This window comes from Cygnus olor, chromosome 5, assembly GCF_009769625.2.
Source record: "Cygnus olor isolate bCygOlo1 chromosome 5, bCygOlo1.pri.v2, whole genome shotgun sequence".
NCBI classification, from domain to species: domain Eukaryota; kingdom Metazoa; phylum Chordata; class Aves; order Anseriformes; family Anatidae; genus Cygnus; species Cygnus olor.
The window spans coordinates 34,130,256-34,146,294 of record NC_049173.1 but is presented as its reverse complement, the minus strand read 5'-3'; the positions used below and the strand labels follow the sequence as shown (position 1 = coordinate 34,146,294).

Sequence of the window (16,039 nt, the reverse complement as noted above, 5' to 3'; positions counted from 1 at the left end):
CCTGAGAGTGGTAAAGTAAGAGGCCATGTCCTTGTTTCCTTTCCTTTTACTATAATAGTACCTACTTTCAGAAAACCACAAGAAAAACATTTCACATGGATGTCTTGTTCTATGGAAGGATAATTTCTGCCAGAGCACATTTCAGATTTAGAATGCCCTGAAGTTTCTTTGGACTTCATAAGACATTCCTCATGAAATAAATCTACCCTCCTTCTGGACAAACTTTAAATCTAGTGTAAGATGGTATGAGCTGGTATCACAAACAAATCCCCCTTACCTGTCACCAGAAACAGAGATCAGATGTTTGCAGTCATTACTGAATTTCATCCCAGTTACAATTTCTGTGTGAAATAAAGCATGATCAATAAACCTTCCTTTAATTATTTCAATGAGTAGAACAGATCATTAGCCAAATAGAATTTGAATCGCTGTGCTGAACACAGACTGATTAAAGTCAAACACTTCACAGATCGATATGCCCCAATTACCATAACCACCTAAGATTAGAAAGGTTATACCATGGAAAAAACAAGCATACAGACTGAAGTCTCTTCTTGTCTATAACAGAATAACCCCTGCATGACAGGAGCTGAGAGTATGTCATAAAGAAATTTAGCATACACTGAAAAAACATAGACTATCTTACACAGACCATTAACTGTGCAAACAAATACGTGGCCTGACAGGCATACATGCGCATGTGCTTACGTTTTCCAATGCAAAATGCAGTCTCAAAAAAGTTTGCAATGAAATAAACTATTACAATTTCACCCAAACATAACCTAGTCCAAAATACCCAATGGGTAAACTTTGGCAGAGAGGAACCTTCAGAAAGCTTTGACTAGTATCAGACACTAATATTACAGTCATCAGCAGAAAAATGTGTTTCCACAAGTTTACATGCCCTACCTGAGTGCCCATACATGGTTGCAACACACTCGCCAGAATAGAAATCAAAGATGGAGAGGTTCTTGTCAGAACAACTGGTTGCAATATAAAGCCCAGAGGGATCAGTTTGCACCTGTTTAGGAGGTAAGAGAAGTGCAAAGATCTAGTGAGAAAGTGCTTTCAAACTGCATGAAAACAGTCCAGAACAGCAAAGACAACCATAGTTGCTAACAAAACAAAATGCAAGTAGCTCCACAAGACTCCAGTTGAGTACCAGGCTGCCCAGCATCACAGGACAAATGTCCAGTATAACTAAACAGTTAGAAAACTATTTCCAGCCTAATCAGAGACTATAAACATTTTACATTGAATGCCTTTATGACTGCGAAGGCACCATCACCAATGGACAGGCTTATACCGCTGTTTCCCATCTTCTTTTAAGCACTGAGGTCTTATTTTCTTTTACCAAACGACCAAAACAAAATAGAAGACTCAAAATAAATAAATAAAATCAGAGCTGCCAGACTTTAGTGAAATATTCAGACTCCAATCCTGAGGAGAGAAACTAACAGAGAAAAAGCATCTTTGATGATGATGTGGTCAAATCTCCAGCATTCACAACTTCGGTTTGTTTTGTGTTTTTTTTTTAAATACACACCCATTTATTCTTTTAGCCTTGATCAAATATCTCACTACGACTGAAGCAGCACTACACAGCAAATATAGCTACTGTCAGCAAATGCCATGCTTTGTGCTTTGCAGAACTTTGAGGAATCAAGAGTGAAAATGTCTGTTTTTTGAAGAAGCCACAATATTAAAATAATGATAGCTTTTTTCAGCAATGTTTATTTTGTTGCTGTATCTTTTGCTTCAGATGTCACTGTTTGGGTTCTATTTGCTGAACTTCAATGTATGTTATGACCTCACAACAACATACCAAAAAAGTTTAAATTCCAGAGGCAACTATAATCCCTTGGTTACATAACTGTCCTAAAAACAAACAAAATAATTGAGATTCCCCACTTGAGCTACACATGGAAAAAAAAAGGGTATTAAAAATAAAAAAATCCAGCTTCCAGCAACACTTCATGGTTTGTACTCTGAGAAAGATATAATCAGACACCTGAGCTTACCATCAATTTTTCATTTTCATTACTATGGCTTATAAAAACTTGATAGGAATATAATAGACACAGAGAATGAGAACTTGTTTCTCTCTGTAAAAAAGAAGAGGTGACACTGAACAAAGCTGTTTGCTTTCCTCTCCTTTTTTTAACCCAGTTATTTACACCCATCAGTAATATTGCTAAGCCTGTGCAGCTGAACAGAAATATTTGTTCTAAAAAATATAAAAATATGAAAATGTAAAAATGAGTGAAAACAAAAACAATGAAGAAGCTTGTTTGGTAACTTAAGCAGAGATACCTTGGTTGTGCCAATTGGTCTTTCCCCTTTAAAGACATGAATGCAACTCTTCCATACACCAATGTGCTAGCACCAATATTAACACTAAATCTTTAATGCATGTGGGTTTACCAGTGGAAGCACAGGCAAATGGCAGAAGCAGGCAAGCTACCCCAAAGCCTGGATACACTCAGCAGGTGTGAAACACGAACAGACTGTCTAAATAGTGCTGGGTTTGTTCAGCCCTCCAGGGCTCAAAGAACTTGAGCTTTTCAGCATAGATGCTACTTAATTTTATCAACTTGTAAAGCCTTTCACTTGCATTTGCCCTCCGGCAATGACATTTCTCAACTCTGATCAACAGGCCTAAAAATCCTGAAAAAAAAAACAGGCCTAAAAATCCACCTAAAAATTCTGTCAACAATAATCAAGAAGGCCAGAATGAGCTCTCTGGAGCAAAAAATTAAAGGACTGAAGTAAGGAGACTAAAGTATTTCCTGATGGACATTGTTGCAGTTCTGCTTGCTTTTGCAGCATGGGACTGTGTCTCACTTCAGACAGGGGACAGAGAGAAATTATCATCGTCCACTGACTCTTTTCCTATTTTAGCCTGATAGCCAAATACTTTACTGTCCCTTAAAGATGGAGGTAGGATGGATGGAGGTAGGAGGAACCAGCAGCAGGATAAGGATAAGCAAAGTAGAGAGCAAGCAAAAAAAAACAACAACATTATTGTGTTCAGATTCATATTTCATTTTCTAAGCCCTAATCTACACTCAGAAGAGCAGGAAAAAGGAAAAGAGAAGAAGAAAGAAAACAACTTACTTTGATGAGGGTGCCATCTTCACCTTGGGATCCCTTGTAAAGCTTCTTCTGCTTTCCACTGCTTATGTTGAAAACCCTGGGGGGGACATTTCACATGAGATACAGGGAACAGGGCCTAACCACAGGAAGTAGAGCTGCAGCCTCTACAAACTATAACCACCAATCATTTAAATGGTTTAAGAAACAACCTGGAAAGTAACGTAAGGACCTAAGACCGGATGATAAAATATCAAGCAGATTATCTGATTTAAAATTCAGGTTTGATACTCAATCAAGAACAAGTATAGCATGCTGGCACTGAAGGGAAGTAGAATGGGAGGGAGCAAACCTTGCCATGCCTTGTTATGGTTGCTAATGGTTATGTAGCAGAAACAGTTCATAATAAGCTCCTGCCAGTCCACCCTTACTATAAAAATACCTGTGGTTTCTTCATACTAAAAGAAAGGTTTAAGAGAGCAAGACCCTTTATTTATATGAGAATGCAAAAACAAATGACATTTAGCAGTGGCATTGAGCTATGTCCAGAATTCTCAGCATGTCATCCAGATACTACAAGAGACACACAGCTACAGAGATTCTCCTTTGCTTTGAAGGCAGAAGCAGACAGGCTGGAGAAATCGATAAAAAGGGAGCAGAGAATGGACTCCACTTGTAAAAAGACAGTCACGTCTAGTTCAGTTTTAAGCTCCTGCAGTCCCAGCTACTTCACAGTACCTCAAAGCTTCTCACTGGGCATAACTTTAAAAGTAAAAGTTACCATAGTGCAGAAGTTCGTGCCCCACAGCTCAATGATGTGCCAAGGAAGGCACACTTTCTCTCTCCAGTAGAAAGGCTTTGCTCTGCAGGGCAACCCAGCGAGAAGCCGAGAATCCAATGGACATTACTATATATCCACACTTGTTTGTTTGTTTGTTTGTTATCAGCAAGGGAAAAAGCAGAGTTCAACCTCAGAGTTTGAGGTGAGACCTCAGATCAGTCTGAAAGTGCTGTGGCAAAGAATCAAGGAAAAATGATGGGGCTCAGACTGCTCTGGCCAACTCATTTATGATTGCAAGAACATTTTCAAGACAAGAGGTGAAAACTAACCTGATATTACGATCCTGGCAACCAATAGCTGCATATTTCCAGCTGGGATCCACATCCATGTCATACAGAGTGGTCTTCCTAACAATGTGATGTGTTCGGGTAAACTGAACTCCTTCTCCTGTCTAAGCATGCAGGTAAAGGACTATGTCAAAATCAAGTAGTTAACCCATTATTAAAAACTTCTAAATTCAGATCCTCTCACACAGCCAACACAAACCAACACTTCCCTCTAACCAGGTGTGCTGAGAGCAGCTGGGACTGGAGGCACAGCAAACTCCTCCCTCCAGCCCATACTCTTTCACTACTCTTCACAATAGCTGGGACAGCAGAAGAAAAGCAGATATCCTGACAGTTCTCTACTTTGAACCTTGCTGAGAGAGGTCCGGCTGGGAGCCCTGCATGCTTCACAGAAATAGTTCTCTAAATGTAATCTCTTGTATTGAGACAGAGTGGGAGACACTGAGGCTGAAACAACAACAAGCACTTACAGAATTCTGATATTGCTCTTTAAAGTAGTTCCTTTATGGAGAGATTATTAAAAAAATACACAGCAAGCTGCAATAACTTTACCTTCTGCGCAGTGCGGAAATAGATGCTCTTGTCCGCTCCACAGCTTATCATTCTCACTTTCCCATCATTGGCTGGAACAAAAAGGCAGGAGACGATCAAAAGATAAATAGAGATACAAGGTGGAGGAAATGCTTCCATTTATACCACTGCTCATTTATTCCAGACCTGATTAGCTAAAACTGACTCCTACCTTAGCAGTATGACACTGCAGCAATACAGAAGCCCCTTCTCAGGGACAAAAATCTGATAATGCTCAAAGTGCATGACGTCTTAACACAGAGGACTTACGCAACAGATTAGGATGTAATTCTGTCTTTTCCCCCAGTAACATGCTCATGTTCTTATTCTGTGTGTGCCACAGCACTCTGTGGCAATATGACAAGAGAAAGGCGGGTCACGCTCAGTATAAGCTGAAAATGGACAATAGACAATTTTTAGTCCTCAAAATCAGTCACATATTTCTCGCTGCCCTTTCTTACTCAGGTCAAGATTTCCTTCTTCCCTTAACACTGTTTTGTAACCAATCTATTTCTTCATCAAAGCAACACCTGAAAAAACTCAATGGAATGAAAATGGATACAATATCACACACTTGAGCTGCACCCACTTAGAGCTGGACTGCTTTTAGCTCACAGACTAGCACAATGACCTAAGCTGCCAGGGCTTTCAGTGTGCCTCCCCCATCTCCTAGCTCAGCTGGCTGCACTCAAAGCCAGCTCATTGTAAGACAGAGCTGTCAGAGAACTTTTGCTGGCCTTGGAGCTACTTGAGAAAAAGCCTGAAAGCGCCTCAGCAGAGGCTCCCTGAAAGTGCTCCATGAAGCTTCAGCAAGGTCCTTTCACTTGAGCTTTTCACTTGAGAGCTACTTTCAAGGTCAGGTTCTCGTCCTTGAACCCCAACTGAGCAATGCTGCAGCAGCACTGCAGCCACACCTACACCTGGCCATGTACCCCACTGATCCAAACCCTGGCCCACACACTCCGCTTCCTGATTTGAACTCGAACTTGCCTTGCTGCTATAGATTTGCCTGGCAATCGCTGAACTGGGACCAACCTTGCATACCAACTCCAGGCTGACCCTGACTTGCTGATTTGTCTTCCTGGCTTGTTCTTGGACCTGTCTCATCACTATGGATTTGTCTGGTGCTCTGGACTGCTGGCTGAATCTATTTACTGTCACTGGACTTAGTCTGCTCCACCTTGTTTAGGTCCTGTGGGACTTTCCCATTGCCAGTGAGGCCACTAGCTCTGCTGGCCTTCCTGTCACCCTTGACTACTGGCTCCTCTTCCCCTGCAGATCAGCCAGTCCTTGTTGCTCCCTGACAATTGCACACCACACCACACTGATGTCTTTGACCACCAGAAGTAACAGAGTGCTGGGGATACAGTGTGCTCCATTATCATGAATACAAAGCCTCACACTGGTTTGCAATGACAAATTTACTTGTGACTGGTTAATCCCAAAATATTTCTGTGGGGTTTTGGTTTGTTTTTTGTTTTTTGGAGGATGACTGTTCCACAGCAGTTCCTACTAAGAAGAGCGTATAACCATCTGACATCGGTTAAAGGGAGTAAATCATTATAGAAAACAGATTTCTAAAGAAATTCTTGGGGATTCAATCAGGAGAGGATTTTTCAATGAAGAAGAAGGAGAAGGAAAAAATAGATGGGAAAAGGAGGCACCTTCTGTTAGGACTATAGCTACAGATGACAAGAAAAAGCAGCAGCAGCTTCAGCCTGACCTACTTTTAGTATTTAAGCAGTTCAAATTACTTCACAGACACAACTATGTCCAATAGGACAAGAGCTGTGTTTAAATCCAACGTTGGAGGGAGGATGTGATTATCTACCTGCAAACTTCACAGCAGTGATGGAAGAAGAATGTTCATCCAGGGTCTGCTGCAGACTGTAGTCCTTTCCAGCATCCAAGACATGAATCAATCTATCCCGACTGGCTGAAGCTAAGAGCTTTAACCCTGTAAGAAAGTTAAAAAGAGGGCAAGACCATTACTGAAAACCCATTTGCTCTTCCAATCACCATTTTAAAACAGCTTCTTAAGTCATCTTAGAAACAAAACATACTGTAGCAAACTGCAGGGATGGATGCTAAGAAATGCCCTTGAATTTCACACCACAATAGCAGACAGAACAAGTTTCAATCTTAACCTACAATATTCCAAGGAAGAGTACATGAAAGATGCCTTTTTCAAAGTCTCGGTCTACTAGCCCAGTGCTACAAGCCTGCTCCAAAATCCATTGAAGGTTCTGACATACCACGGCTGGACATTCTGACTTGTTCAACACTACATTCATATATATGCAAAAGGGAAGGACCTTGATTGCATTTACCTGTGTCAGGTTTGGAGTACTCCAGACATAGGATCTCAGAGTCATGGGCTTCCACCTTCAGCATTTCCTGCAGAGACTGCAACTCATATATCCTAAGACATAACACGGCTGATTTTAGTATGCTTAATAAAACCAGCAAAATCTGGTTTTGATTCTCATGCCTGCCCAGCCCTCACCCTGCACGAGAAGTTACGTGGGATTACCTGAGAGTGCCTATCCTGTCCCCTGAGGCCAGGTGCTCCCCACTGGGACTCACGCAGACAGTGCGTATCCCCACCTTTGTATCCATCACTTGTGTGTCAGCTTTGTCTGCACTTCCTCCTGAGTTGTAATCTGTGTCCAGAAGTACCTGAGTGTTGTCATCTACATAGATGATTTTCATCAAGTCCTGGGAATACAGTAAACCCAGAAAAATATTAACTAGACACAAAATATTAAAGTGAAGTTAGAAACGTGGCTCCTGGCCCACATATAAATTTCATTAGCAGTAATTCTGTAATTGGTGGTAACTTTTAGCTAGGAGCAAACATTTGGTCCCTTCATATTGCAGCATAAAAGTTTCACAGCTGTGTTTCACAACCACCATTTGCAAAAGATTAGCCTTTGGGCTGGAAATTATTAGCATCTCCTGCACAACAAAAAAAGCTCTGGGATTAGTGATTACAATGTAGTAGAGGACAGAGCAGGAACCTGAAAGACTTCTGAGCATCATCCAAGTCAGCCCATGCCTTTTGAAAGGAGTTCAAAAGAAGGAGCTTTTTCCACCATGAGCACATTGCTGAGAACAGGCAGGTTAGGGCTGCTGTGCCCAAAGATCTTCCAACACAACTGGCAGCAGAAGCAAATGTCCATAAGCAATCACTGTACTGTATGAGTATCCTCACCCTTAGTATAGATGAAGTGAGGGTAAAATGTTCCTCATTCAGTTCTCTCAAGTCTCTGCCTCATTTAACAGAAATTTCCAAATGAATCTCCAAGTGGTTACACAATACAGAGATTGGGAAAAAGAAAAGCAGCCCTCCTGAAGCATATGGCATGAACTGTTTTGGAAAAGACTAAGCTTGGTGAATCCTTGGGTGATTTATGGAAAAAACAATAGTACCCAGGGCCATTTCAGACAAGCTGTCTTTACATCTGTTATTCCTGTTATGTTTCTTCAGGTCCACAGATTTTACTAGACTTGTGCTCTACTTCCAGAGAAGCCTGTGTTGAGTTAGAGGTCCAGAGAAGTCTGGGCCTTAACTTGAGAATACTTATGCATAAAAAAGAGCAACCCCAAGAGCAAGGCAGTGACCAAACCCTGGGATCTTACATTGCTGAGGATGTTGCGGTGCAGTGCTGTGCCATGAATGTTGGAGCTCTCAGTGTTCCACAGGCGAATGGTGTTGTCAGAGGAGCAGGTGATGAAAGAACCAGGGGGGAGGCATGACTGATTGTTGTCCTTCACCTCTGGATACATCTAAGGGCAGGTAAAAGCAACCTCTGAATGAGAGTGTCCCGCATTGGCATCCTACCAGGAGCAAGTTTCAAAACAGAGTAAAATGAAAGAGCTGTCCTCTCTGCTTTGTAAAGGTGAGAGCCAGACAGGAGTTCTCCTAAGGAAAACCTGTTTCTAAACCAGAGCTTCATATTCACTTCAAACAAATGCTGAATGAGCTTCTCTGAACATCCCTTTAAGAAGCCTGCAATAAGCCAGCATTCTTTGCTCCTAATGGTTCAAAGAGCACTTCAAAGACCATGCAACAACACTGTACTGTTGTCTGATAATTTCAAGTACTATTGTGGATTTATAAACCATGAGGAAAGGGAGGTAAGTGATTAATAAATAAATAGAGTCCTCAACCTCTTCACACGTTCTTTCCACTTTTCCTCTTCCTTATAACTGTTAGGATATACATCAACATATTATCAATTGCATTGTTTCCTGTATCTCTGTATCCGTCCCTCTGAGGAAAAGTCAACTAGACAGACTGGAAGACAATAACCACTTGCGAAGCTAATGCAGGATGTACTGGTAAATAGGTTAACAAATCCTGAGCTGAGATCTTATCACTTGTTTCATTCCTTTGCCTTTGGAGCACTTGCTCACCACAGACCTCAAACACCTATTTCTGAGGTCAGCAGTAAACACGCATATTGGTGAAAGAAGCTCTTCCATCCAGCTTTATCCTTTTCTGTCCCTTCTGTCACCTCCCACCTTTTAGTGGTGAGATACATTTTTTTCCCAGTAACACACTGCAATTAAAACATTTGGTCAGCACTTGCAGTGCAGCCAAAGAACTGCCTCCAGCTCCAACCCAAGCCCCATAACAACCACAGTAACCACAGAAAGAAAATTGAGTCAACTCTTTCTCTCCGCTTTAAGTATTTATATTCAAATTTGGCAGCTCTTCAGATGACTTCCCCAAGCACGACTCAAAAACCAAGACTTGCACCTGCAGACGATGTTCCCTGTCTATCTTTACCTCAACGTTCCACACGCAGGAAGAGTGGTACAAAGCAGAGTACACCTTGCCCACTTTCTTCGGGTCTTTGACATCCCACACATACAGGCTGTGGTCATTGTACACACAGGAGAGCCACTGGTTGGTGGGGTCAAACGTCAAAGCAATTGTGTCCGGATACTTCGCATCAGCCATACCAGAGAAAAGACGACTGTGCAAAGAGAGAACAACAGCCTGGTTAACTTGTGCTCTCCTGGGGTCTGAGCAAGGAGGTCAAGTATGGGAGTTCAAATTCACTGCAGGGATCTGGCTTGATGAACAACACACTGCAGCGTATACAGGTGGAGAGAATAGCTTGCTGGGAAGGCCTGTCAGTTGAACAAGAAAAGTCCCAAGGGAAACTAGAAAGTCCCATAGCAAAAGTCATTCTCCTTACCATCCAACCCAGAGTCCCACCACAGGCAGGCATTTTGCTCTCCCTGAATGACCACCAAAGAGGACACTTGATCATCACTCGAGGTCATCATCATTTACCACTGCATAACAAAGTGGTAAAATCCAAGTCAAGCAATCTCAAAAGAAAGGGGAAGATGGAGGAATAACTTTTGATGTGTGCTACCTTCTGTTTACTGATTGCAGGAACTGCTCTTGTGCAGCACCAAGGGCAAGAGTGCTGCTACTTAAAATATAGGAGCACATCAGCACAATGAACAAAGGAATAATTCATTTCAGCTGCCACTTGTCTGACATACTTCCCTTCCACCTCTGCCCAGCACAAAGGCCAGCTTGGGGCTGCTTGGAGCACTCGCGAGATGGGCAACTGCAGATGGGCACAGTCCTTTCTAGGCAGGCAGGTTCTCTGAAGCAAAATTAAATACAGAGGAATTCTGTAGAAGAAGGAAACACTCCCTTTCCCAGGTTATAACACGATTGTGCCAATGCGAACCCTGTATTTCCTCAACAGGGGTCTTCTGTTAAGTGCTGCTGCCGTGCACATAGAGAAGGAGCTATCCTCTTGATCTGAGGTGAACACACCCATCTCACAGTGCTGCTAATGGTATTGAATAACGTAATTATAGCCAGAGTGTTAGGGTGTTGAGATCAGGCAATTTAAAAGGACTAATGGAGATGCAGGGTTGAGGGCCAAAATGAATCCAAGTACACCAGGCAATTGGAGCCCTGCTTCTCCAAGTGAAAAACTTTGAGGGCTAAGAGTGCAGCCCAGACCCTATCAAAAAATCAAGTCATGACTACAGTTGTGGGCAGTTGTGGACAACCAGCATCCCACAGAAAGGCTCTGGCATTTGAGGGAATATAAAGAGTCCAGTGTTTTCAAGCTTTTTGGAAGTAATAAAAAAAATGTTAAGATTGTAATCAACCTTAAAAATGCATGCTTAAGAATCACGTGAATGTTTCTACTTGACTGACGGATGAGAGCAGCAGACAGTACTTTTAAAGGGTCTGTGTATGCAATTGCTTGGCTTAGCACCACCAGAAACTGGTAAAACTTTAAACTGAGATAGTTCCTTTTCCAGCTTCATTATTGGATTATCATTCCACTGATCCTCTGGAAGAGGGCTATGTAATGTACTGTTTGAACTTTTTACCTCAAGTTCCCAACAGAAGTTTAGAGAAAACATGCTGAGACGCTCAAGAAAAAAAATAGCATATCTCTGTAGATGTTGGAACTCCAGATATCCACTAGAATGATGGCTGGTGGATTCATACACCTTTGGATTCCTTCTCCCACTAGGAAGAGCAGTGGAAAAGAGGCAACAGAAGACGACTGGGAAATTACCCATCTCAGAAGGTGAGAAATTGAGAGCCAAGGCAGAAGATACTGGGACAATGGAGGAAAACAAAACAAAAAAGTACAAGATTGAGGGAGGAGAAATCCTGAGGGAAACAGTGGGAGATTTGGGTTGATAAAAGATTGCAACAGAGCCTTTGAAAAAATACCACATGAAAGCCTGGGCATCTGTTAACAACGTAAGGAAGTTGCTACAGAGAGTCTTCAGCCCTTACACCAGCAATAAGGAAAAGATGTGCCATGGTACAGAAGCAAATGAAGTGTGCCGCAGCATCCTGTACCCTCTCTGCCTGTTTGCTCAGAGCAAACTAAAATCAAAACGCCACCAGACCTGAGCAACTCCAGGGAGATAAGGAAGAAGACGTGCTGTGTAATCTAGCAACCAGCTTTGGGCTTTAGCCCAGCCATGCCAGGCAACGCTGTTAGAACTCAGGGAGATCTGCCACACACTGCCAATTTTAGTCCATAAAAAGAGCACAATCCAGATGGCAAAAGCCTGGGGAACAGTTTTAACCCACACAAGCCTCCCCTGCCCCCTTCAATCCTCTCCACAGTACCTGGCCTCAGTCACACTTGCGATGTCTGTTCCCAAGAAATGCGGCTTCGGCAGCGTGGTGACAAAGTGAAGGTTCAGAGGGTTAAAAATCCGCACAGTGCCATCAGCGCAGCCACAGAAGATGTAATCATGATTCACGGAGATGCAGTTTGCCACAGTGGTCTGAAGAGGACATAGTACAAGGCTTGTGAGCAATGCACTTTCACTGCAAAGGTCACCAAACACACAACAGAGAGAATAGCAAATTGACAGACAAAGGAATCATGGTCAGAGAAGTGAAGTGAACTCGAGCCCTCTGGGACTAAGAAAAAGGCTAAAAATCCAGATTGCTTTCCTGAGGAGCTTCCACCTGAGCCGTATTCTGAACATTGTTTTTTGTTCCTCTGTTACATTCAGTATCACCGTCAGGCAAGCAGCACCTCTCCCTGTAATATTGCACCAATACATTACCTGTCCAAGGGACAAGAAAAAAAAAAAAGAAAAAAAAATGTTCTCCCCCCTTCCAATGGGATCTCTACAAATGGCAGAAAATGGTAAAAATGGACTGTGACGATACGGGGATGAGTTCAATGCAAAACTGTTTTCCAACTTACTGTGAAGCTGTCTGTATTCTGAGCGAGAGTGAAAGGCAGAGTTTAGAGAAGAAAGGAAAGAAAAGAAGAGGCATTTCACTTGAGAGAAAGCATGGAAAGATTTTTGCCTTGGTTTTAATGCATTGGATTCGTTCAGGTGAGCATCTTACATTCAACTGAAATGAAAATTCTGTAAAATTCTTAACTATAGGCCAACCTGCTATTTTAGAATAGCAAAACCCACTACCTCCTACCTAGGGAACCTGTATTTGAGACACACGAGCCAGGTTAGACACTGCAGAGAGAGTAGAAATCAGAATCCTTCAAATACTCCTACTTACATGGGCCAACTAAGGAAGGACAACACAAGAGTTGCCAAAGCTACTTCAGGACATTGCTTTTCCAGAAGGGCAGTTACTGTAACACTGAGACTTGAGAATGAAAAAGTCTCGATGATTAATAAAATCCCTCTGCCAAGAAGCAATGCCATTTTGTCCGGCTTTCCAACCAGAGTAAGTCACAAAGTGGCAGAGGCCCAATGACTCTTACTGCTGGTGGCCAGCTTGTGCTGAGTGCCCTTTATTATTTGTTGTTCCTGATCTGCTTCAGCATGAATATTACAGAACAGACAGAACAAAACTCACCCTCAGCTCCACCCATTTGTCTAACAGTCTCTTTTCATTGAATTCACACAGCAGGCCTGAGGATGTGATACAGAAGGTGCTGTCAGCTTTTTTGCCCCTTCCACATGCCACATCTGCAAAGAAGTTGTTCCTTAGCTCTCCAAGCAATCCTGAGCGACCTAGCAAGGGGACTGTAGCATTGACCTACCAATAAAAAAAACAGTTTGTTAGAAACACAGTGAGGCACTCCAGGCAGACGGACTTATTTTATTTTTAAGAACAACAAGCCATAAGTGCTGAAGAGCCTCAAAGAAAGGGAACTGCAAACAGCTTACAAGGAAATGTAGTGACACGTTTTATTTGCTGCAGAACCACTGGTTGCATAGTGTACTGGGACCATCAGTGGAACAGAATATGGCTAGTGCCACCAAAACTCAGCATAAAAAACATACAACTCAGAGACAGCAACCCCCCCCCCCCCAAGAAGAACCACCTTTTTTCATGGCCAATCTGTGATTTATACCAAACGCCAACAGGTGCTCCATGCATGAAGTAGGACTATCTGTTCATAAGCACTCAAAAAATGAGCATTCTGTTGCCCAGAGAAGAAGAGGACAGATAAAAGGTTAAACACTTTACTTGAAACTTCAGAAATAACATTCACAACCTCTTGAGATGCTCGTACCAACGTCAAACAGCTCTCCCTACTTCTGTGCTGCAAGGAGCTCAATAACTGCAGCTCTTTTCTATTTTTTCTCCTTTGGAATATGTGACTACTAAAGAACAAGCATGATTCTATGCAGCCCCAGCAGCCATGCCTCTGCTTCAGCACAGGATAAAACAAGCTTATGGTGCCTCTGCAGCAGCATGCATTTGCTACCATCCTACAGGGAGATTAAAACCTGAGAGCCAGGTGTGGAGGGCTGCTCCTGAACCTCAGCAAAATCAAAGAATTCCCAGTTCCCACAGCTTAAAAGGGCAAAATCCACCCTGCCATAAGACAAAAGTGCTTGTTCACAGCTTGACCTCAATAAGCTTTTTCTCACCTTGGAGGTTTTGCTATCATCCAGGTACCAGAACTTGATGTGCCGATTTCCAGCAGTGACAAAGTAACTGCAGTCCTCTGAGAATGACACAGCTGTCACTTTACTCGAGACTTTGTTGGCTGCCACTACAATGTTTTTCTGGAAACATAATCATTTAGATAGCTTAATTTCTTTGCTCAGAAGAAAAGGAAACTCATTTCAATTACAGGCATACTCATTACAAGTGCTGCAGCAGGGAAAAGATGAGACCCAAACTATTACCTGTTCACCCTGAATACAATCTCCCCAGCAGAAGCTGGGAGCACTGATTTGGCAGATAGCACATTTACATTCAATTCCACATCCACATCAACTGGGACTGAGAACAAGTCAGCAGTCACTAGTGACTGCAGGAACTGGCGTCTGAGCCTCCACTTGCTGGTTGCCCAATCACAGGGAGCTCAAAGCAAACCCATTTCCCTTTCTAAACAGAAAGGCACACTGTAGGCAAGCACAAGGAGGAGCTCTCCCAGCCTCCAGGCAGCAGTGTAGGTAAAAGGCACTCAAGATAGGGAACAGATATTTTCCATAAGGAAAACAGTACTAGTTCCTCCATAAATTCTCCCTTCTATTTAAAGGCAGAAAGCTTTATAGAAAGACCCAGAACACTAAAAGCCCACGCCTGTACTAGAAGATACAAAGCAAAATTTGCTGCACCTCTCTGTGCACTTCAAAAGGTCAAAAGTTTAGGAAAAGGAGAAGAAAATGGACTGTGGCAATGATAGGGACATAAAAAGGGAATGGACATTGTCCAAGCAGAACAGGCAGACGACAAGAGCTCCTTGTCCCCAAGACCAGTTCTCAGTTTTACTCCTCCCCGTCTTTCCCCAGGGAGGAGTGGTAGAAGTTTGAGTTTAAAAAATATATATTTTTTTTTTACAAAGCCACCTGTATGCAGTCCCACACGTGCTGTGCATTATGTTAATCTTTGAGTTTCTACTTCCATTCGCGTAACTTGAAAGAACCAAAAGACTGAGCACTCAATTTCCAACCCTGACACACATGCTTAAAGCATCACCACGCAGGTCAGCTATACAAAATAATAGAAAGGCCAAACTTCAGCTCATGTGGGAGAACTAAATTAAAGCATAGGAAATGTGATGAAGAGGGTAACAAACTAAATAAGCAGACTTATAAGCTGCATCACATGAGATTTAAGAGATGCACTAAAGTGTGTTTTTTAAAACACATCTTTTAGAGAGGGTTACTGCACCTGAAGAGGTTGCAGGAGCTGACCCAACACATGAATGCTTAGCTTTTACTAATGCAGAAGGCTCCAAGCCTACGTAGCATAAGCCTGCCTACAAATGTGTGTGTTTTTTTGTTTTGTTTTCAATACAAAAAACACACACTTTAATGTTTTTTAATGGATAAGACAAAGGCATTATTTCCACACAATGTTGCCTCAACCCAATGGCAGACAGCGTGGCCTCCATCATCTTTCTTTAAATTCCCATTCCAAATCATCAAGGATGGAATTGAAGCATTACAGATACTGACACAACAAAGGCAAAATGAGCCAAGGGCATCCACTACACCAACAAAGAATCCCTGGTTGATGAGAGTTTCCTTCCTCAACCTTGTAAATTAGCTTTCTAACAAACCTCTAAAAAAGCACAAGGCTTTGACAAGGTTTCAGAGCCCAGGCTTTTCTGACAGGACAGCAAGATGTCAAGCATCTCCAAGTCTGGAGAATATCCCTGCACTGAAGTGATTTAGACCATCCCTAAGGGACCATAGCTTTCTCTCATGTCCAAGCTTGTCTGCATCTGTGAGTGTCAAAAAAACAAACGCAAAAAAGGGCAGAAAGCAAGACAGAACTGAAATA

General features: G+C 42.4%; 1 protein-coding gene across 11 annotated transcripts in view; it reads right to left on the bottom strand.

The window, feature by feature from the left end:
- The window catches only part of MAPKBP1 (mitogen-activated protein kinase binding protein 1), a 96,681-nt gene that overhangs the window by 27,716 nt on the left and 52,926 nt on the right, over positions 1-16,039 (bottom strand). For 7 of the 11 annotated variants that reach the window (XM_040557974.1, XM_040557975.1, XM_040557981.1 and 4 more), the window contains 14 exons: positions 14,173-14,310; positions 13,148-13,330; positions 12,525-12,542; positions 11,933-12,093; positions 9,587-9,776; positions 8,434-8,580; positions 7,325-7,509; positions 7,122-7,213; positions 6,623-6,748; positions 4,774-4,844; positions 4,204-4,325; positions 3,118-3,193; positions 910-1,021; positions 278-341 (listed from right to left, as the gene is read on the bottom strand). In XM_040557974.1, coding sequence (XP_040413908.1) covers positions 278-341; positions 910-1,021; positions 3,118-3,193; positions 4,204-4,325; positions 4,774-4,844; positions 6,623-6,748; positions 7,122-7,213; positions 7,325-7,509; positions 8,434-8,580; positions 9,587-9,776; positions 11,933-12,093; positions 12,525-12,542; positions 13,148-13,330; positions 14,173-14,310 — 1,685 coding nt within the window. The remainder of the gene's footprint in view (positions 1-277; positions 342-909; positions 1,022-3,117; positions 3,194-4,203; positions 4,326-4,773; positions 4,845-6,622; positions 6,749-7,121; positions 7,214-7,324; positions 7,510-8,433; positions 8,581-9,586; positions 9,777-11,932; positions 12,094-12,524; positions 12,543-13,147; positions 13,331-14,172; positions 14,311-16,039) is intronic. The other 4 variants (XM_040557983.1, XM_040557979.1, XM_040557978.1 and 1 more) reach the window with 1 other exon arrangement.